Below are 23,600 nucleotides of genomic sequence, written 5' to 3' on the forward strand. Positions count from 1 at the left end.
TATTCTGCTGGTGCAGTCACTGTGTACATACATTACATTACTGATCCTGAGTTACCTCCTGTATTATACTCCAGAGCTGCGCTCACTATTCTGCTGGTGGAGTCACTGTGTACATACATTACATTACTGATCCTTAGTTACCTCCTGTATTATATTCCAGAGCTGCACTCACTATTCTGCTGGTGCAGTCACTGTGTACATACATTACATTACTGATCCTGAGTTACCTCCTGTATTATACTCCAGAGCTGCGCTCACTATTCTGCTGGTGGAGTCACTGTGTACATACATTACATTACTGATCCTTAGTTACCTCCTGTATTATATTCCAGAGCTGCACTCACTATTCTGCTGGTGCAGTCACTGTGTACATACATTACATTACTGATCCTGAGTTACCTCCTGTATTATACTCCAGAGCTGCTCTCACTATTCTGCTGGTGCAGTCACTGTGTACAAACATTACATTACTGATCCTTAGTTACCTCCTGTATTATATTCCAGAGCTGCACTCACTATTCTGCTGGTGCAGTCACTGTGTACAAACATTACATTACTGATCCTTAGTTACCTCCTGTATTATATTCCAGAGCTGCACTCACTATTCTGCTGGTGCAGTCACTGTGTACAAACATTACATTACTGATCCTTAGTTACCTCCTGTATTATACTCCAGAGCTGCACTCACTATTCTGCTGGTGCAGTCACTGTGTACAAACATTACATTACTGATCCTTAGTTACCTCCTGTATTATATTCCAGAGCTGCACTCACTATTCTGCTGGTGCAGTCACTGTGTACATACATTACATTACTGATCCTGAGTTACCTCCTGTATTATACTCCAGAGCTGCACTCACTATTCTGCTGGTGCAGTCACTGTGTACATACATTACATTACTGATCCTGAGTTACATCCTGTATTATACTCCAGAGCTGCACTCACTATTCTGCTGGTGCAGTCACTGTGTACATACATTACATTACTGATCCTGAGTTACCTCCTGCATTATACTCCAGAGCTGCACTCACTATTCTGCTGGTGCATTCACTGTGTACATGCATTACATTACTGATCCTGAGTTACCTCCTGTATTATACTCCAGAGCTGCACTCACTATTCTGCTGGTGCAGTCACTGTGTACATACATTACATTACTGATCCTGAGTTACATCCTGTATTATACTCCAGAGCTGCACTCACTATTCTGCTGGTGCAGTCACTGTGTGCATACATTACATTACTGATCCTGAGTTACCTCCTGCATTATACTCCAGAGCTGCACTCACTATTCTGCTGGTGCAGTCACTGTGTACATACATTACATTACTGATCCTGAGTTACCTCCTGTATTATACTCCAGAGCTGCACTCACTATTCTGCTGGTGCAGTCACTGTGTACATACATTACATTACTGATCCTGAGTTACCTCCTGTATTATACTCCAGAGCTGCACTCACTATTCTGCTGGTGCAGTCACTGTGTACATACTTTACATTACTGATCCTGAGTTACCTCCTGTATTATACTCCAGAGCTGCACTCACTATTCTGCTGGTGCAGTCACTGTGTACATACATTACATTACTGATCCTGAGTTACCTCCTGTATTATACTCCAGAGCTGCACTCACTATTCTGCTGGTGCAGTCACTGTGTGCATACATTACATTACTGATCCTGAGTTACATCCTGTATTATACTCCAGAGCTGCACTCACTATTCTGCTGGTGCAGTCACTGTGTACATACATTACATTACTGATCCTGAGTTACCTCCTGTATTATACTCCAGAGCTGCGCTCACTATTCTGCTGGTGCAGTCACTGTGTACATACATTACATTACTGATCCTGAGTTACATCCTGTATTATACTCCAGAGCTGCACTCACTATTCTGCTGGTGCAGTCACTGTGTACATACATTACATTACTGATCCTGATTTACCTCCTGTATTATACTCCAGAGCTGCACTCACTATTCTGCTGGTGGAGTCACTGTGTACATACATTACATTACTGATCCTGAGTTACATCCTGTATTATACTCCAGAGCTGCACTCACTATTCTGCTGGTGCAGTCACTGTGTACATACATTACATTACTGATTCTGAGTTACCTCCTGTATTATACTCCAGAGCTGCACTCACTATTCTGCTGGTGCAGTCACTGTGTACATACATTACATTACTGATCCTGAGTTACATCCTGTATTATACTCCAGCGCTGCACTCACTATTCTGCTGGAGCAGTCACTGTGTACATACATTACATTACTGATCCTGAGTCACCTCCTGTATTATACTCCAGAGCTGCACTCACTATTCTGCTGGTGCAGTCACTGTGTACATACATTACATTACTGATCCTGAGTTACATCCTGTATTATACTCCAGCGCTGCACTCACTATTCTGCTGGTGGAGTCACTGTGTACATACATTACATTACTGATTCTGAGTTACCTCCTGTATTATACTCCAGAGCTGCACTCACTATTCTGCTGGTGCAGTCACTGTGTACATACATTACATTACTGATCCTGAGTTACATCCTGTATTATACTCCAGAGCAGCACTCACTATTCTGCTGGTGCAGTCACTGTGTACATACATTACATTACTGATCCTGAGTTACCTCCTGTATTATACTCCAGAGCTGCACTCACTATTCTGCTGGTGCAGTCACTGTGTACATACATTACATTACTGATCCTGCATTATACTCCAGAGCTGCACTCACTATTCTGCTGGTGCAGTCACTGTGTACATACATTACATTACTGATCCTGATTTACCTCCTGTATTATACTCCAGAGCTGCACTCACTATTCTGCTGGTGCAGTCACTGTGTACATACATTACATTACTGATCCTGAGTTACATCCTGTATTATACTCCAGAGCTGCACTCACTATTCTGCTGGTGCAGTCACTGTGTACATACATTACATTACTGATCCTGATTTACCTCCTGTATTATACTCCAGAGCTGCACTCACTATTCTGCTGGTGGAGTCACTGTGTACATACATTACATTACTGATCCTGAGTTACATCCTGTATTATACTCCAGAGCTGCACTCACTATTCTGCTGGTGCAGTCACTGTGTACATACATTACATTACTGATTCTGAGTTACCTCCTGTATTATACTCCAGAGCTGCACTCACTATTCTGCTGGTGCAGTCACTGTGTACATACATTACATTACTGATCCTGAGTTACATCCTGTATTATACTCCAGAGCTGCACTCACTATTCTGCTGGTGCAGTCACTGTGTACATACATTACATTACTGATCCTGAGTCACCTCCTGTATTATACTCCAGAGCTGCACTCACTATTCTGCTGGTGCAGTCACTGTGTACATACATTACATTACTGATCCTGAGTTACCTCCTGTATTATACTCCAGAGCTGCACTCACTATTCTGCTGGTGCAGTCACTGTGTACATACATTACATTACTGATCCTGAGTTACATCCTGTATTATACTCCAGAGCTGCGCTCACTATTCTGCTGGTGCAGTCACTGTGTACATACATTACATTACTGATTCTGAGTTACCTCCTGTATTATACTCCAGAGCTGCACTCACTATTCTGCTGGTGCAGTCACTGTGTACATACATTACATTACTGATCCTGAGTTACATCCTGTATTATACTCCAGCGCTGCACTCACTATTCTGCTGGTGGAGTCACTGTGTACATACATTACATTACTGATCCTGAGTCACCTCCTGTATTATACCCCAGAGCTGCACTCACTATTCTGCTGGTGCAGTCACTGTGTACATACATTACATTACTGATCCTGAGTTACATCCTGTATTATACTCCAGAGCAGCACTCACTATTCTGCTGGTGCAGTCACTGTGTACATACATTACATTACTGATCCTGAGTTACATCCTGTATTATACTCCAGAGCTGCACTCACTATTCTGCTGGTGCAGTCACTGTGTACATACATTACATTACTGATCCTGAGTTACATCCTGTATTATACCCCAGAGCTGCACTCACTATTCTGCTGGTGGAGTCACTGTGTACATACATTACATTACTGATCCTGAGTTACCTCCTGTATTATACTCCAGAGCTGCACTCACTATTCTGCTGGTGCAGTCACTGTGTACATACATTACATTACTGATCCTGAGTTACATCCTGTATTATACTCCAGAGCTGCACTCACTATTCTGCTGGTGCAGTCACTGTGTACATACATTACATTACTGATCCTGAGTTACATCCTGTATTATACTCCAGAGCTGCACTCACTATTCTGCTGGTGCAGTCACTGTGTACATACATTACTGATCCTGAGTTACCTCCTGCATTATACTCCAGAGCTGCGTAAGACAGATGATAAATCATGGCATCATATACACAAAAATGCAGTGAGCAAAACACTTTACATATAATATTTCCTATAGAGACAAGTTACCAAAAGTGAAATGATGATTTTCATACTCCGCAGTCATAGAGGTAATCGGGCTATACCGACTTATCATAAAGCTACATTGTCATTTGTTGTCCAAAGTTGTCTACCCAATACTAGTAAAGAAACCTGCATCAATCAGAGTTAATAACAGTCACATACATGTGTGCACTGACTCCTAATCTATAAAGGATAAGTGCCTATTAGTTATATCAAAGCAGCACAACAGCGCAAAATACCCAACGCGCGTTGGAATCCCTATCACTACCTTCCTCATCCTGAGAGAGAATCTCCATCACCTTCCTTATCCTCAGCAAAGAATCTCCATTATATTCCTCATCCTGACCAGGGAAATTTCATCATCTTCCCCATCCTCACTAGGAAATATCCATCACATTCTGCATTCTGACCAGCGAATCTCCATCCCATTCCGCATCCTCACTAGGATAAATCCATCATATTCCGCATCTTCACCAGGGAATCTACATCATCCTCACTGTCTAGAGCCAACAGAGAGATCACACAGATTTCACCGCTGCCATTAGTATGTCAGAGAACAACATTCCGCTGCCTCCAATCACCAGGACAATTACGTAATTGACTGACAAGTGATGGACAAGGCTGCGGCTGCTTCCACTACTAGGCCTATTGAATAAGATACTAGCCCATCTTTCTGTGTCTCGGAAATGGCACGGATTGTAGTGGAGAGAAGCACTTCTTTTTGGGAAACGGTATAGCACCACAGCAAACTCTGTCTTCCAGGATTGACAAAAATTATATTATTTGTTTCTATGACTTCGGTGACTTATAAGAGGGCTAGTTATGGGACGTGGCTAGGTCTTTAGAAAATTATGGGATCCCAAACTTTCATGGTATCTTCGCCGCTGGAGGTCCCAGGTGGGAGATATTAATGTCATATTTCCCATCATGATTTCCGCTATCGATAGAAAACATAGCATGGATATTGTCATCCATCTGTCCAATATTAATTTGGAGGTGCTTCCGCGACCGCCTAGTGATGTAAGACAAGGCGCTACATTCGCCACTTCATCACAACGCCGAAAATATGTCTTTCATATCTGTCATATCTATGCTATTCATAAAAACCCCAATGACTGGAGTCTGAACTAAAGCATCCTGTGGCCTTCTGGACAAAAGGAGGCCAAGGGTCATGGGTTACCAGGGAAAAGTCATCACTCTTCCCATCTTCACCAGAGAATCCTCCAACACCTTCCTCATCCTCACCAAGGAATTTCCATCACCTTCTTTAACCTTCCCAAGGAATTTGCATAATCTTCCTCATCCTCACCAGGGAATCTTCATCACCTTCCTCATCCTCAACAGGGAATTTCTATCACTTTCCTCATACCACGAAAGGAATCTCCATCACCTTCCTCGTCCTCACTGGGGAACATTCATCACCCTCCTCATCCTCACCAGGAAATCTATATCACCTATCTTATCCTCCCCAGGGAATTTCAAACATCCCTCTCATTCTCATCTCAATCCCTATCACTTTCCTCATCCTGACAAGTAAATCTCCATCACCGTCTTCACCAGAGAATCTCCATCACCTCCCTCATCCTCAGCAGGGAATCTCCATCATCGTCCTCATCCTCAGCAGGGAATCTCCATCATCGTCCTCATCCTCAGCAGGGAATGTCAATCTCCTTCCTGATCCTCAACAGAAAATTTGCATCACCTTCTTCATCCTCACCAGGGAATTTCCAACACTCTCCTCATCCTCATTGAGGAATCCCTATCACCACTTTCCTCATCCAGACAAGTAAATCTCCATCGCCGTCTTCATCTTCACAAGGGAATTTCCATTACCTTCTTCATCCTCACCAGAGAATCTCCAACTCCTTCCTCATCCTTACTAGGAAATATCCATCAAGTTCTGCATCCTCACAAGGGATTCTCCATCATCCTTACCAGGTAACCTCCATCACATTCCTCATCCATAGCAGGAAGTTTCCATAACCCTCCTTATCCTCACCAGGGAACCTCCATCATCTGCCACATCCTCACCAGAGAATCTCTATAACCTTCCACATCCTCACCAGGGAATCCCGATCGCCTTCCTCATCCTCACCAGATAACCTCCATTACCTTCCACATCCTCACCAGGGAATATCCATCACCCTCCCCATCCTCACCAACCACAGAATCCCTCAACTCCTTCCTCTTCCTCACCCAGGAATTTCCATCACCTTCTTTATCCTCACTAGGGAATCTCCATCACCTTCCTCATCCTCACCAGGGAATCTCCATCACCTTCCGCATACTCATTATGAAAGGAATCTCCATCACCTTCCTCATCCTCACTGGAGTACCTTCAGCACCTTCCTCATCTTGACAAGGGAATCGTGACCTTTGTGAAGATCTGAGGTTGTGGGTTGTAATAATCACAGAGGCAGATTAACAATGCAACAATATTTTATTCCTTACATCCATTGTTTTACAACAATTCCAGGTAAGATACTCTCCCAACTTTTGGTTAGCCCACATATTTCGTATCTCCCGCTAGTGTAGTTTGTAGCCACAGTCCACGCTCCTCCAGATGATAGATAACACGACCAAAGCCCATGTATAGAGCAGAAATAGTCCTTAAGAAAGTTAATCAAATCCAGATGACAGATCCCATAATTGTAGCACGTGTGTCCAGACCAGCCGGCAACCGATCTCCAAATTCCATAGGCCATCCATCCATGGCTCCAGGACCTCAGCCAGGATCCTCTCCCTTCGATGTCACTCTCCAAACTCCCTCACTAGAACATGTGGCTTCTTCCCCCCTACATGGGATCAGCCCCCTGAATGGGCAGAAGTGTTCACACCCTCTCCCTTATATATATGCTTTTAGTTCAAATAATTAAGAATATTCCAGTAGCCCATCACCTGGGATTGCATGTGAGACCCCCTGTGGTGATGGCTTTCCTGGGTCTACTATCCCAATACACACATTGGGCTTAGTGTCTGGGAGAACAATGGCTTGAGGTCCCTGAGATACTGATGAGATTAATGGAATGATTGCTTTACATTTGCCTTTAGCAATCTCCTGACTGGCCTATGTATACATAAGATCCAGCCTGCACATCTTCCTCTGTTTACTGTCACTGAATGGAAACATTGCTTCCTGAGGCTGAACTCACGAACAAGCGAATGTCTAATAAAACACAGCAATAAGATTGATGTAACCGCTGCTCCATGCTGGAAAAAGTCTGCATCCCGTAGAGCAGCGAATTCCGCTCTATGGTCATTGGTCCAATAGTCTTCAGAACATGGGCAGTTCCTTACAACCTTCATTATCCTCACCAGGGAATCTCATTCAACCTCTTCATCCTCACCAGGAAATCTACATCACCTTCCTCATCCTCACCAGGGAATCTCCTTACCTTCCTCATCCTCACCAGGGAATCTCCTTACCTTCCTCATCCTCATCAGGAAATCTCAGTCACCCTCTTTATCCTTATCAGGAAATCTACATTACCTTCTTCATCCTCAAAAGGGAATCTCAATCACCTTTCTCATCTTGTATTAAGGGATGTATTAAGAGAAGCATACAGTCTAGATCACGTGAAGTCATTATCGGTCTTTACTCCTCTTTGGTCAGACCTCATCTGGATATTGTGTCCAGCTCTGGGCACCACATTTTAAAAAAAGACATCGAAAAACTGGAGCAAGTTCAGAGAAGAGCCATCAGGATGGTGAGCGGACTGCAAACTATGTCCTACAAGGAACAGTTAAAGGATCTGGGAATGTATAGCTGCAAAAGAGAAGACTGAGGAGACTTAATGTTACGGGTCCGGGTGGTGGAACTTCTGTGCTTCGGTGCAAGGAGGGACCAGAGACGGCTTAGGGTTAGGGTCGACTTCGTCAACCAGGGAGAGATCGGGCAGGTGGACCAGGTGCCACTCTGGGACTGACCTTGTGTGAGAGCAGGTGACTCCCACGGGTCAGATGACAGGAGCTGGCAGGTAACAGGCAGGTTCTCCGGGTAGGCAGGCTGGCGGGCACGACAGGTAACTGGCAGGTGCTCCAGGTAGGCTGGCTGGCGGGCACGACAGGTAACTGGCAGGTTGGTGGGCTGGACTGTTAGACAGACTGGCGGGCAGGACTGTTAGACAGACTGGCGGGCAGGACTGTTAGACAGACTGGCGGGCTGGACTGTTAGACAGACTGGCGAGACCTGAGGGCTGAGGAAAGTGTTAGCACACAAAACAACAACCTTGCACAGGCACCTCCATTTTGGAGGAGGTGCCTTGTGTAGGAGAAGTCCTCCAGCCGGGGACTCTTTTGGACGCTCGCGGCCCCTTTAAGAGGGAGGAACGCGCGCGTGCCCTAAGCACAGTGCCCGGGAAGCTGCGCGCGGTGCGCGCCACAGCAGCAGCGGGAAAGCAAGAAGACGCCGGACCGGGACCGCGGCGGTGAGGGGAACGGCGTTTCTGCCTCCTGCCGGGCAGGATGCTACAGTACCCCCTCCTTTACGCCCCCTCTTCTTTAGGCCCGCGAGAAATTTTTTAAGGAGATGAGGGGCATGAATGTTCTTCCTGGGCTCCCAAGATCTCTCCTCTGGGCCAAACCCCTTTCAATCCACAAGAAAGTAAGTCTTTCATTTTACCCTTTTGGTGGCCAGAATATTTTCTACCTCAAAGACTTCCTCAGCGGAGGCTGGAGCTGGGGTGGTACCTGGATCGTCAGAGAAAGAATTAAGGACAACCGTTTTGAGGAGAGACACGTGAAAGGAGTTGGGAATCCGTAAGGAGGCCGGGAGTTTCAGCTTGTAAACCATCGGATTAATTTGGTTCAGAACCTCAAACGGACAGATGAACCGTGGACCCAACTATAAGAAGGTATCTTGAGACGGACATATTTGGAGGAAAGCCAGACCTTGTCTCCCGGACGGAATTGAGGCGGATCCAGACGTCTCTTATCAGCATGTTTTTTCATCCGCTCAGAGGACTGAAGAAGTGCAGATCTAGTGTCTTCCCAAATAACCGAAAATTCACTGACGAGAGATTCCGTGGCAGGATTTTCCACTGAAGAGGAGACGGGAAACGGAATCCGGGGGTGTCGACTGTAGACCACAAAAAAGGGAGATTTAGTAGAAGACTCGCTCTCATGGTTGTTATAGGAGAACTCGGCCCAGGGAAGGAGCTCAACCCAATTGCTATGGTGAGCGTTGATGAAGTGCCGGAGGAAGCTGGTAAGGATCTGGTTGATACGTTCCACTTGACCATTGGATTGAGGATGATAAGCAGAAGAGAAATCCAAAGAGACAATCAGCAGCTTACACGTAGCTCTCCAGAAGCACGAAGTGAATTGAACTCCGCGATCCAAGACAATGTGGAGGGGTAGGCCATGGAGACGGAAGATGTGATGGATGAAGTCCTTAGCCAGCACAGATGCAGACGGAAGACCAGGCAGAGGGATGAAGTGGGCCATCTTAGAAAAGCGGTCGGCGACCACCCAAATGACAGTAAAGCCTGCAGAAACAGGGAGATCCGTGATAAAGTCCATTGCAATGTGGTGCCTCGGGGCGGAAGGCACGGGAAGAGGCAGAAGACGGACGGCTGGAAGGTGCCTGGGAACCTTGTTACGGGCACAAGAGGAACAAGCTGCGACAAAGTCCGCAACATCCTTTTGCAGGTCTTCCTCTGGCCAGCTTGACCGGCTAGTTTGGACGAATGGCCCCAGAGTAGAACCTTCTTTCGATCCGGAACCGCTACAAAGGTCTTACCGGGTAGAAGATGAGATAGGTCAAAAGGAGCAACAGTCATAACTTTGGAGGGGTCATTTATATGTAGAGGCCCTTCCTCTTGATCGGAAGACAGGAATGAGCGGGATAAAGCGTTAGCTTTAATGTTCTTGTCCGCTGGGCGGTAGTGCAGAGTGAAGCAGAATCGGGCAAAGAATAGAGACCACCTGGCCTGACGCGGATTTAGTCTTTGGGTGTTCTGCAAATAAGCGAAGTTCTTGTGGTCAGTGTAGATGACCACCGGGTGCAGTGTCCCCTCAAGTAAATAGCGCCATTCCTCCAGCGCTAATTTGATGGCCAGCAGATCTCCATCTCCTATGGAGTAGTTGTGCTCGGACGAGGAGAAGAACTTGGAGAAGAAGCTGCAGGTTACCATTCTCCCTGATGAGGATTTCTGGGTGAGCACTGCTCCGGCCCCGAAGGAGGATGCATCAACCTCCAGGAAGAACTGCTTGTTGCAATCTGGATGGTGTAGCACAGGAGCGGAGGAGAAGGCTGGTTTAAGGGAGACGAAGGCCTTCTCCGCTTCAGAAGTCCATACCCTGGGATTTGCTCCTTTACAGGTGAGCGCAGAGATGGCAGCAGTCCGGGAGGAGAAATGAGGAATAGAGAGGCGGTAATAGTTTGTGAAGCCCAGGAATCGCTGAATCGCCTTCAACCCCTCTGGTTGGGGCCACTTTAAGATGGCAGACACCTTCTCGGGATCCATCTGCAGACCAGTCTCGGAGATAATATAGCCCAGGAAGGGCAGAGAGGTCTGCTCAAAGAGGCATTTCTCGTATTTAGCGTATAGGCGATTCTTCCGGAGCCTCAGCAGAACCTGACGAACACCCCTCCGGTGGGAGGGCAGATCCGGAGACAAAACCAAGCTATCGTCCAGTTACACCACCACAAGAATACAGGAGTTCTCAGAAGATGTCGTTGACCAGCTCCTGGAAGATGGCTGGAGCATTACAGAGAACAAAGGGCATCACGCGGTATTCGTAGTAACCGTCCCGGGTGTTGAATACCGTCTTCCACTCGGCTCCCTGGCGAATCTGGACCAAATTGTACGCCCCACGAAGATCGAGCTTGGTGAAGATCTTCGCGCCTTTAAGGCGGTCAAACAGCTCCGAGATGAGAGGCAGGGGATACTTATTTTGATGGTGATCTGGTTAAGGCCCCTGTAATCGATACAGGGACATAGAGAGGCGTCTTTCTTCTTGACAAAGAAGAATCCTGCTCCAGCCGGAGAGGAGAATTTCTGGATAAATCCCCTAGCAAGATTCTCCTCAATGTATTCAGACATGTCACGGGTCTCGGCCAGGGACAAAGGTTAGCTTCGCCCACGGGGAGAAGCACCAGGTACCAGGTCGATGGGGTAATCATACGGCCTATGAGGTGGTAGCGTCTCAGCCTCCTTTTTGTCAAAGACATCCGCATAGGACCGGTAGGGCGCCGGCAGACCAGGTAGATTAGCCGGAGTAGACGGGGGTCGAGCAGAACAAACCGGAACCAGACAGGACTCATGGCATACCTGACCCCAACGGAGCACTTCACCAGATCTCCAATTCAGGACTGGCTCGTGTCTTTTTAACCAGGGTAGACCAAGCAAGAGGGAGTGAGAGAGACCGGACAGCACATGAAAGGAGATCTTCTCCGAGTGCAGCATTCCCACCTGAAGGGTTACAGGCTCAGTGACAAGCAAGATGGTCTCTGGGAGAAACTTCCCATCCACAGAGGCAACCGCCAATGGTTCAGCCAGCCATACGGTAGGAATCTGGTAACGCTCCACGACGGCCTGTTGAATGAGATTCCCAGCGGCTCCGGAATCCAGGTGGGCTGTCTCAAAGAAGCGGGTCTCACCACTGGTAATGGAAACAGACAGGGTCAAAGACGGAGAGGGTTTACTCTTGTCTAGGACGACCTCTCCGGGTGGTCCTAGACAGTGGAGTTTCCTGGCCTCGCCGGGCAGGAAAGGATCAGATGCTCTATACTGCCACAGTAAAAGCAACTCCCCTCGGCTCGGCGTGTCTCCAGGCGAGACTTGACCATCTTGGTTTGGTCAATTTGCATAGGCTAAGGTGAACATGCCCGGGGAATTGCTGGTTGCGAGGCTGACCTTTGGAGTGTTGGAGCGAGAGGCGGAAATCTTCTCTCCCAGGTAGTCTCCTTAGCACGTTCCAGAAAACGGATGTCAATGTGGGTAGCTAATGACACCAGGTCATCCAAGGTGGAAGGGACATATCGATATTCATGCTATAGTTACTTTTATAGTTACTTCATTTCTGTTGCTTGCTCCTAAAATCATGTTATTATTACTCCTTGCATAGCATACATTCTTTCATTCTTTTCTCCTGCTTCACATGCAATTTTCTCACAAGAACCTTTTCTCTCGGGAACATTCTATGAGACCCCCTGCTCCTGTTATCTAACTAATCTGAGCCGGGATGTACGACCTTGTAACTTTCCACCATGCACCGAACTAATGATAATATGACCATATGTGTATTTCCGTAATAATTGTACTAACATTGGTTCAAGCCTGTAGTATGACTGTAGGTGATTGGCTATTGATAAACTCAAAACAATATATAATGCTAAGTAAAATAAACGGGATTAGAGATTCTCCGGATCCTCCCATACAGAGCTCTGCCTCCGTCTGGCTTTCTGTTGAATTGTGCAATCAACCTTGTAACATAATTTGAAACTCACTTGGTCAACCGTGAAGGGTCATTGCTGCCCTCCCTCAACAGTCACGACCAGCTAGCTCATCTTTGATCTGTCCGGAAAGACCCTCCCAAAAGGTGGACACCAGGGCCTCATTGTTCCAGGCAAGTTCAGATACAAGGGTTCGAAAACGTATGGCATACTGGCCTACAGTGAGACTCCCTTGGCGGAGACGGAGAAGTGAGGAGGCAGTAGAAGATTTTCGTCCGGGCTCATCAAAGACCTTCCAGAAGGCAGCGAGGAAAGCCGGAATATCGGACACCAGGGGATCCCCTCTCTCCCACAGAGGGTTTAGCCATGCCAATGCCTCCCCGGTGAGGTGAGACATGATGAACGCCACCTTGGCCAGGTCGGAGGTGAACTGGTGTGCCAGGAGTTCAAAGTGCAGCGTGCACTGATTTAAGAAACCCCGACATAAGACGGGGTCACCACCAAAATGTGGAGGCGCAGAGAGTCGGGGTCCAAAGCTGGGTGCCACAGCGCCACCGGGTTGAGATGCTGCCGGAGCGGGTGCCACTCGGTTAGAGACAGACACAGTCGGGATGGACAGCGCGTCCAGGCGGGAGTTGACTGTCCGCAGATAGGACAGGATAGTATCCTGTTGGGACTTCTGGCGAGAGACCTCTTGATACAGGTCTGAGAGCGAAGGAGCCTAAGGTCCACTGGGTTCCATGGCCTGTGCAAACTGTTACGGGTCCGGGTGGTGGAACCTCTGTGCTTCGGTGCAAGGAGGGACCAGAGGGGCATAACTAAGTGCCTACTCGGACCGACCCAGGTCACACGGCGGCTCAGTTGACTCCGTGAACCAGGGAGGGACCGGGCAGGTAGACCAGGTGCCACTCTGGGACCGACCTTGTGTGAGAGCAGGTGACTCCCACGGGTCAGATGACAGGAGCTGACCAGTACAGTGGATGAGCATGGCAGGAAGGCTGATGGGTGGTCCGGGTAGATAAGCAGGCTGGTACGGCAGATAGCCAGACGGGTGATCCGGGCAGGCAAGCAGGCGGGCACAGCAGGTAACAGGCAGGTGCTCCGGGTAGGCATGCTGGCGGGCACGGCAGGTTACAGGCAGGTGCCCCAGGTAGGCTGGATGGCGGGCACGACAGGTAACTGGCAGGTTGGCGGGCTGGACTGTTAGACAAACTGGCGTGCTGGACTGTTAGACAGACTGGCGGGACCTGAGGGTTGAGGAAAGTGTTAGCACACAAAACAACAACCTTGCACAGGTGTGGCGCCCCTGAGGGTTCAGTCGCCACAGAGGTACTGCACCTCACCCAGAGGTGTGGTGTCTCCTTCTCTCAGGTAAGGAGGGAGTGCTGCCCGGTACCCCAACACCTGCACTCAACACTACACTGCGCCAGGCCGGCTGGAAGGGCAAGATGCAATGTGTTTTCCTGCTGAGCCCTGTCCCTGGCTGGAGTGCGGGGAACCAAAGGTAGGGGGAACCAGTAGTGGGTGTGGGTGGAGGAAGCAGTTTAGTGGAGCACCATGGTAGGAGATATATAATGGGAAGCCATCTTAGGGTGGCAGTTCAGACAGTAGGACAGTCAGTGGAAGACAGTCTGGGAGCAGAGTCTCTTTAGGAGCTCTGCCCCACAAGAGGGGCCCAGTCCTAGAGGCCCAGGACGGGAGCAGAGGAGTAGGCTCCGTTCTAAGGAAGGGATCCCAGGGGGTACGGCGAGTGCAGGACGGCACCCGTATGCCCCGAATCTGTCAGAAGACAGAGGGATCGTAGGCCGCAAGAAGGGGACCGGCCCCTGGTCCAGCCGTGTTACTCTACGTCTCGGCTGGGAAAACCGGAGGCTTCTCGCTTATATAGTCAGTTGTCGAAGCCGCATTCTAATCTCCGTGAAGGTCAAGCAGGTCCGGGAACTCGAACGTACAGGAGGGACTTCAGAGCACCCGAGCGGGATTGAGACTGGGCAGCGCAGGGCAGGAGGGAGAAGACCCAGCGTGAAGACGGTCTAGATAGGAACACAAGAAAGCGGGGTTCCGTCAGGTGCTCCTAATTTGCCTGAGGAAGAGCTGAACCCCTGCCTGGTGAACGCAGTGCGACGTGGGAGGCTGGCACCCGTACAGTGCACCAGTGGAACTGTCATAAAAACTGTGAGTAAAGACTCGGATGACTGCACTGCACTACCTCCGTCCCTTCTTTCATCGGTGCCATCTTTCCCTCCCTGCACTACAACGCCCAGCGCAACTCACACTTCCTACACTGCCCTGGAGCAAGCTCTACCTGTGGAGAGCCACACCATCCCTTCTGCACCAGTTCCAGAGGACTGCTTCGCAGCGGTGGCTCCCTTTAGCCGCAATCCAGAGGTGGCGTCACAAACTTTCCAAATCCCCTATAAATTAAAATTCCCATTTTTTACTGACCGCCCTGGGCCACGGACCGGGCCAGCCACCGTGATATCTCCCACCGGCATACGCAGAGGCCCGGCTGCCGAGTACTCCCAGGGCCCTGGGGGCGCGTCATGTCTTGGCATCACGAACAGGATTCCGTGCCCATTGCCACCGGGTACTGTGCGCTTTAAAAGACTGTGATACTCACTGTGGTGAAGGTTTCCTGCCATTCCCGAGATTTCCCGCCATTGTCTGCCATTTTCCTGTCGTCGAGCGGAAAGAAGAGGGGCATAACCGCGGGAATCGGAGAGGCGTAACCGCTGGAAGCGTGCGAAGCCTAAGACACGCCGCGCCCCTGACGTCGAACCAGGAAGCGTCAGGTCCTGGAAGGAGTCCAGTGGACGCTCTGACATCTGACGCGAGTGACACAAGGTCCTGGAAGAGGATCGTCGTCTGCGGAGCTGCAGCTTACCCGAAGAAAAGTAAAGGAGGTAGGCTACGGTTCACTAGGGGGGCGCAACCATGGCTGACGACCAGTGAGACGCCGGAGCACCGGATAACGCTCCTGATGCTCAACTCGTGCCCGGTGCTGCTCAGGCCGGAGCGGCCGCCCCACCAGCAGGGGTCGCGATTCCAGTCATGCCCATGGCCCTGCCGTACATCCCCAGAGCAAAATGGCTTCCCCAGTTCGACAGAGACATTTTTGTAAATCAGCGGGATGTCGAGCCCCACCTGGAACTGGGCCATCCCGACCGGAATCTATACTCTGGTGACCGAGTCACCTATACACGTCACCACGGGGAGCGCGGGTGGTACCGCGTCATCGAGGACACCCCCCCGCAGGACATACCGTATGACCCGGCTGGGTCAGGTAAAAATCAGCAGTACCCCAGGCGGGGACCCCATTACTAGGCCAGTAGTTGGGACTAACTGTAAATAGTCACCCGTAAGGGTAACACTAGTTGTTTGATGTGTGCATAATTACCCGTCAGGGTATACAGACTCCAGGCTGAGGACTGTGAACAGCCAGAAACTGATTGTGTAAATAGTTCTGCAATTCTTAAAGTGCACCCTATTGGTTTTATATTAGCAACCATGACCTCGGAAGAAAAACCCGTTTGGCATGACGGAAGATGTGGTCCACCACCAGGATCACCTATGCCCTGCAGCCATGCCCAGGGCCTACTTTGAGGGTTTGTGGACGGGTCCCTCATGCTGCTACCGTTGCACCCTGTTATGGAAATTTTATTGAAAAGTGCTCTTAGAATGTTTTGATTATAAGCCCAGGGCCCAGGGGGCGCGTCACACGCACCTCCATTTTGGAGGAGGTGCCTTATATAGGAGAAGTCCTCCGGCCATTAGCCGGGGACTCTTTAGGACGGCGCGAGTGGCTCCTTTAAGAGGGAGGGAGCGCGCTCGCCCTAGGCACAGTGCCAGGGAAGCTGAGCGCGATGCGCGCCACAGGAGCAATGAGGGAGCAGGAAGATGCTGGACCGGGACGGCGAGGGAAACGGCGTCTCCGCCCGGCAGGAGGCAAATACGCCGATGCTACACTTAATAGCTGTCTACAAATATTTGAAGGGCTGTCAGAGTGTAGAAGGATCATCTTTATTCTCATTTGCACAAGGAAAGACTAGAAGCAATGGGATGAAACTGAATGGAGGAGACACAGATTAGATATTAGAAAAAACTTTTTGACAGTGAGGAGATCAATGAGTGGAACAAGCGGCCACGAGAGGTGGTGAGTTCCCCTTCAATGGACGTCTTCAAACAGAGGCTGGACAGACATCTGTCTGAGATGATCTAGTGAATCCTGCTTTGAGCAGGGGGTTGGACCAGATGACCCAGGAGGTCCCTTCCAACTCTACCATTCTATGATTCTATGATTCTATGATTCTATGATCTTCAGTAGGGAATCTCCCTCACCTTTCTCATCCTAACAAGGGAATCTCTATCACCATCCTCAAATGCTGCGGACACTTTTCACTTCTGTGAAAAACTCTTAAATTTGGATATTTTTCTGGAGTGTTCATAGCTCAGTATTTCCCCAGTAGATTTTACTTGTGCAAATCCGCAGCAATTTCGTTCACTGTGTTTTTATCCCACTTAGATTTTACCATATGTAATGTAAAACATCACAGAAAATTCCTAATATGTTACCTAACAGGGACCCAGAACAGCAGAGGAAGGAAGCTGCACACACATGAGCCAGATTCACAGAGGAAGGAGGCACCTCACACAGGAGCCATGACCCAGATCCGCAGAGGAAGGAGGCACCTCACACAGGAGCCATGACCCAGACCGGCAGAGGAAGGAGACCACTCACATTGGAGCCAGGACCGAGATCCGCAGAGGAAGGAGGCACCTCACACAGGAGCCATGACCCAGACCGGCAGAGGAAGGAGACCACTCACATTGGAGCCAGGACCGAGATCCACAGAGGAAGGGGGCACCTCACACAGGAGCCATGACCCAGACCGGCAGAGGAAGGAGACCACTCACATTGGAGCCAGGACCCAGATCCACAGAGGAAGGAGGCACCTCACACAGGAGCCATGACCCAGACCGGCAGAGGAAGGAGACCACTCACATTGGAGCCAGGACCCAGATCCGCAGAGGAAGGGGCACCTCACACAGGAGCCATGACCCAGATCCACAGAGGAAGGAGGCACCTCACACAGGAGCCATGACCCAGACCGGCAGAGGAAGGAGACCACTCACATTGGAGCCAGGACCCAGATCCGCAGAGGAAGGAGGCACCTCACACAGGAGCCATGACCCAGACCGGCAGAGGAAGGAGACCACTCACATTGGAGCCAGGACCCAGATCCACAGAGGAAGGGGGCACCTCACACAGGAGCCATGACCCAGACCGGCAGAGGAAGGAGACCACTCACATTGGAGCCAGGACCCAGATCCACAGAGGAAGGAGGCACCTCACACAGGAGCCATGACCCAGACCGGCAGAGGAAGGAGACCACTCACATTGGAGCCAGGACCCAGATCCACAGAGGAAGGGGGCACCTCACACAGGAGCCATGACCCAGATCCACAGAGGAAGGAGGCACCTCACACAGGAGCCATGACCCAGACCGGCAGAGGAAGGAGACCACTCACATTGGAGCCATGACCCAGATCCGCAGAGGAAGGGGCACCTCACACAGGAGCCATGACCCAGATCCACAGAGGAAGGAGGCACCTCACACAGGAGCCATGACCCAGACCGGCAGAGGAAGGAGACCACTCACATTGGAGCCAGGACCCAGATCCGCAGAGGAAGGAGGCACCTCACACAGGAGCCATGACCCAGACCGGCAGAGGAAGGAGACCACTCACATTGGAGCCAGGACCCAGATCCGCAGAGGAAGGAGGCACCTCACACAGGAGCCATGACCCAGACCGGCAGAGGAAGGAGACCACTCACATTGGAGCCAGGACCCAGATCCACAGAGGAAGGGGGCACCTCACACAGGAGCCATGACCCAGATCCACAGAGGAAGGAGGCACCTCACACAGGAGCCATGACCCAGACCGGCAGAGGAAGGAGACCACTCACATTGGAGCCATGACCCAGATCCGCAGAGGAAGGGGCACCTCACACAGGAGCCATGACCCAGATCCGCAGAGGAAGGAGGCACCTCACACAGGAGCCATGACCCAGATCCGCAGAGGAAGGAGACCACTCACATTGGAGCCAGGACCCAGATCCACAGAGGAAGGGGGCACCTCACAAAGGAGCCATGACCCAGATAAGCAGAGGAAGGAGGCACCTCACACAGGAGCCATGACCCAGACCGGCAGAGGAAGGAGACCACTCACATTGGAGCCAGGACCCAGACCTGTAGAGGAAGGAGGTCGCTCACACAGGTACGTTGAGCCCCCTCTATCCCTCAGGTTCAGTCGCTCTTCCCCGCTCTTCTCTGGGCTCAGTCACTCCTCTTTCCCTCTCTCGCCGGGCTCAATCCCTACTTTTCCCCTCTCTCACCCAGCTTGGTCCCTTCTCTTCCCTTAGATCCATGATCTTCCACTCTGTTCCCCAAAAATGGTCACCCATCTTCCCCTCAGTCCCTTGGGCTCAATCACCACTTTTTCCTGAAGGCTCAGTCCCCACTCTTTCCCTCTCTCCCCAGGCTTGGTCCTAGTTCTTCCGCTTGTTTCCCCAGCTTGGTCTCTACTCTTCACCGCTATCTCCTGAGCTGTCACTACTCTTACCTTCTCTCCCCTAGACTCAGTCCCCAGTTTTTTACTCTCTTCCCTTGGCTTGGTCACCGCTCCTCGACTCTCTCCCTGGGCTTGGTCCGTGCTCATCTCCTCTGACTCCTGGACTCAATCCCTGCTCTTCCCTGATCTCTCCTAGGCTCGGTACCCCTGCTTCACGTTGCATCCCCGGCCTGGTCCTTCCTCTTCACCTCTCTCCTGCTTTGTCACATTCTTCCCCTTTCTCCATCGGGCTCAGTCCCCGTTTTTTCCTCTCTCCACTGAGACTAGTTCCTGCTCTTATCCTCTCTCCATCGTGCTTGATTCCCGCTCTCTCCCTCTATCTACTGGGCTCAGTTCCTAAATTTTCCACTCTCTTCATCGGTCTCAATCACCGCTCTTCTACTTTCTCCACTATGCTCGGTTACAGCTCTTTCCCTCTCCCCTGGGCTCAGTCCTCACTCTTCTCTTCTGTCTCCCGTGCTTAGCCCTCGTTCTTCCTCTCACTGCCCAACGCTTGGTCCCTGTTCTTCCCCTCTTTCCTTCAGGCTTGGCCCCCACTCTCTCTCTTCCCCAGGCTCATTTCTTTTCCTTCCACTTTTTCTCCCAGGTTCAGTCCTTACTCTTCCCCTCTTTACCCTGGCTTCGATCCCCACACTTCCCCTCTCTCCCCCAGATTTTATTCTCGCTCTTCCCTTCTCTCCCTCTGGCTTAGTTCCCTCTTTTCCACCCTCTCTCCAAGGCTCAGTCCCCACTTTTCCCCTATCTCCCCCTGCTCGGTCTTCACTCTTCTCTTGTCTTCCACACCTTTGGTTCCCATTCTTCCCCTCTTTCACATGAGATTGGTTCCTTCTCTTCCTCTCTTACCTAGGTTATTACCTGCTATTCCCCTCTCCTTTACCTTGGCTTGGTCCCGACTCTTTCCTGCTTCCAAGTTTTCCTCCATCTCTCACTGCTGCATCAGCAGAAGATGCTCAGCAGCAGGAGAAACGCAGCCTTGAGCTTCATCCTCAGCATCATGGGGCTGAGCTCCAGAGCAAGAAATTTTGAAAAGTATTTCCCCTGGGCTTGGTCCCCGCTATTCCCCTTGCTTTCCCCTGCTTGATCCCCACTCTTCACCTCTCTCTTCTGGGCTGTCACACTCTTAAACTCTTTCCATTGAGCTCGGACCCTGCTCTTCCCCTCTCTCCACTAGGCTTGGTTTCTGCTCTTTCACTCTCCCATAGGCTTGGTTTCCGCTTTTCCCTTCTGTCCTCTGGGCTTGGTCCCCATTCTTCCACTCACTGTCCCAGGCTCGGTCCCTGCTCTTCCATTCTCCATTGGACTTGGTCCCCAAGCTTCCTCTCTCTTCTCCGGACTTAGTCCTCACTCTTCCACTCTCTCCCCCACGCTTGGTTACGCTCTTTGGCTCTCTGCATCAGGCTTCATCCTCGCTCTTCCCCTCTCTCCACTGTCTCAGTTTCTGCTCTTCCACTCTCTCCATCGGTCTCAGTCCCCGCTCTTCCTCTCTCTCCGCTGGGCTTGGTTCTTGCTCTTCCCTTCTCTCCTGGGCTTGGTTCCTGCTCTTCTCTTCTGTTCCCGAGGTTTAGACCCCAATATTCTCCTCACTGCCCAAGGCTTGGTCTCCGCTCTTCTCCTTTTTATCGGACTCAGTCCCCACTCTTCCTTTCTCTTCCCCAGAGTAGTTTCTTTCTCAGATTCAGTCCCACCCTCACCATCTCTCCCCCAAGTTTGGTTCCTGCTCGTCCCCTATCAACCCCTACTCGGTCACTCTTCCCCATTCTTCTTTGAGCTAAGTCTCCACTCATCCCCTCTCTCACCTGGACGCAGTCCCTTCTCTTCCTCTCTCACCTGTGCTCAGTCCCTGCTATTCTCCTCTCCTTTACCCCAGCTTGGTCCCTGCTCTTTCCCGTTTCCCAGTTTTACTCCATCACTTACCCCGGCACCAGTAGACAATGCTCAGGAGCAGAAGATACACAGCTCTGAACTGCATTGTCACCATCATGCGGCCGAGTTCTGAAGCAGGAAATCCTGAAAAGGAAGCTGAGAGCAAAACACAATCGCTGAGAGAAACCGAAACTAATCTGTGAACCGTTATATGACAGAGAAGTGTAATATCCGGATGTATAATACCCAGGAGTGATATTATATGCTTATTATACACATGTGCGCTATAATCCCCTTGTGTGTGATATTGTATACTTCTCGTGGGTAGGTATCTGCCTGTATTTCTCAGGATTGAGGACAGTAGTCACAGTGATCGGCCAAGGAAGCTTAGTGCAGCAGATGAAACACATCATGTTACTTCCATTCGAAATCGGGAAATGTCCAGCAGTGCCATCAGCTCAGAACTAGCCGCAACCATTGGGACCAGTTATACCCATCTACGCCAGACTTATCTCCATCCAGCACATCGGGACGTCATTGGTCTGTGATTACACAGGAGCTGCCGGCAGCGTCTCCGGACTTGTCTCCATAGAGGACATGGCGACGTCATTGGTCGGTGATTACACAGGAGCTGCTGGCAGCGTCTCCGGACTTGTCTCCATCGAGGACATCGGCAACGTCATTGGTCGGTGATTACACAGGAGCTGCTGGCAGCGTCTCCGGACTTGTCTCCATCGAGGACATCATTGGTCTGTGATTACACAGGAGCTACCGGCAGCGTCTCCGGACTTTTCTCCATCGAGGACATCATTGGTCGGTGATTATGACGCGCCCAGAGGATGGGGACGACTCAGCGCCCGGGCCTTGTTGTTGCCTGACCTTGGGGGATGTCGTGGTGGTCGGCTCCCAGGCCCGTACCCTGGGGTCACTCTTAAAAAGAAGGGGGAAAGTTTATTTGGGAAAGGGGAATGTTCGTGACTCCACCTGTAGATTCTGGTGAGAATCACCAGCGCTGCAGTAGTCCTCTGAGGCCGGTGTCCTGGCAGCTAGATGGTGCGGCTCCCCACAGGGCCTCAGGGCAGCGTAGAAGAGGGGATGCAGGACAGTGGGTACCCAGCCGGGTCGGAGGAAGAATAGGCACACACACGATAGTTCACTTCAGTACCTTTACTGGTGGTGTTTCAGGCACGATCCAGGGCACTTTAGGGTGAAGGGTGCATTTCAGGACTCTCCCCAGTGAGCGGGCGTGGGGCCTCCTGTTCTTTGCCTTTCCATAATAAGTTTCTGACCTGCCTGGAGCTAGGCCTAACTTTGTCTCTGTCTTGCATCTGCTGATCCCGGTGATAGGGCCTTCTGTTGGAGTTCACACTCCCTGGTTTCTGGGCTTTTGGTAACTCCTGACCCTGGTACGTTGTCAGCGTTTGGGTTAACCTGGGACATATAGTTCGCCAGGGGTTCCGATTGTTTCTGCTGGTCCTAGAGATCCTTGCAGACACGGACCCGGTGTCCGGTATATGGTCTTGGGGGTGAGCTGGCTAAGCTCCTCTCCCCCCTATGTAGCTCGCTACTCCACTTGCCTTTGGCCATGCTCGGGGCCCTCACTAGGCTACACACAGCAGTAGGCCTCGCTACTCTTCACTGCTCTTATGGCATCGGCATGCTTTGTGCTCACTAACCTGAGCTCCCTGAGTCTGGACTGTGCTCCACTGCAGGATGGCTTCTGCAGGAGCTCCTCTCAACAGGCTTCCTTCTACAGACTGGATTCTCACAGACTGGAACTAGCTCTGTCCCTTGAGGAAACTGGACTTCAGACTTACTCCCGACCAGACTCCAGACTTGACTGACTGCCTAGCTCCACCTTGCCTATTTATATCCCTATCGGGCTCCCTCTGGTGGTCTGAGGTGGAAGGTGGAGGTGTGTGTATGCTGTGGGAGCCTCTTGTGGAGGAATCCGTCCATGCACCCCTCTAGGATCTGTGGCACCAATGCGCAGCAGGGCGCCACAATTATACAAGAGCTGCATGCAGCGTCTCCGGACTTGTCTCCATCGAGAGCATCGGGGACGTCATTGGTCGTGATTACACAGGAGCTGGAGAAATCTAGAGGAGGTGAAAATTGAATTTACATTTTTTCTCTTCACCCTGGAATTCCCATCATTCCACCAGTTTTACTTCTTGGTTTTAGAGATTCAATGATGAGGAGTTTATATAAATATCATTTACTTCTTATCACAATTCTATGATGCAGAATACTGGCGT

The 23,600-nt window shown here is 50.4% G+C and overlaps 1 protein-coding gene across 1 annotated transcript in view; it reads right to left on the bottom strand.

Moving 5' to 3' along the window:
* LOC141241328 (lymphocyte function-associated antigen 3-like) overlaps window positions 1–21,534 on the bottom strand; it is an 86,776-nt gene extending 65,242 nt beyond the window's left edge. Inside the window, exon 1 of the mRNA XM_073668747.1 lies at window positions 21,394–21,534. Within this exon, the coding sequence (XP_073524848.1) occupies window positions 21,394–21,460 (67 nt within the window). The 5' untranslated portion in view covers window positions 21,461–21,534. The remainder of the gene's footprint in view (window positions 1–21,393) is intronic.
* Window positions 21,535–23,600: the final 2,066 nt, after the last annotated feature.

Source organism: Phyllobates terribilis, unplaced genomic scaffold, assembly GCF_046119375.1.
Source record: "Phyllobates terribilis strain yellow unplaced genomic scaffold, ASM4611937v1 Scaffold_2__4_contigs__length_985480577, whole genome shotgun sequence".
NCBI classification, from domain to species: domain Eukaryota; kingdom Metazoa; phylum Chordata; class Amphibia; order Anura; family Dendrobatidae; genus Phyllobates; species Phyllobates terribilis.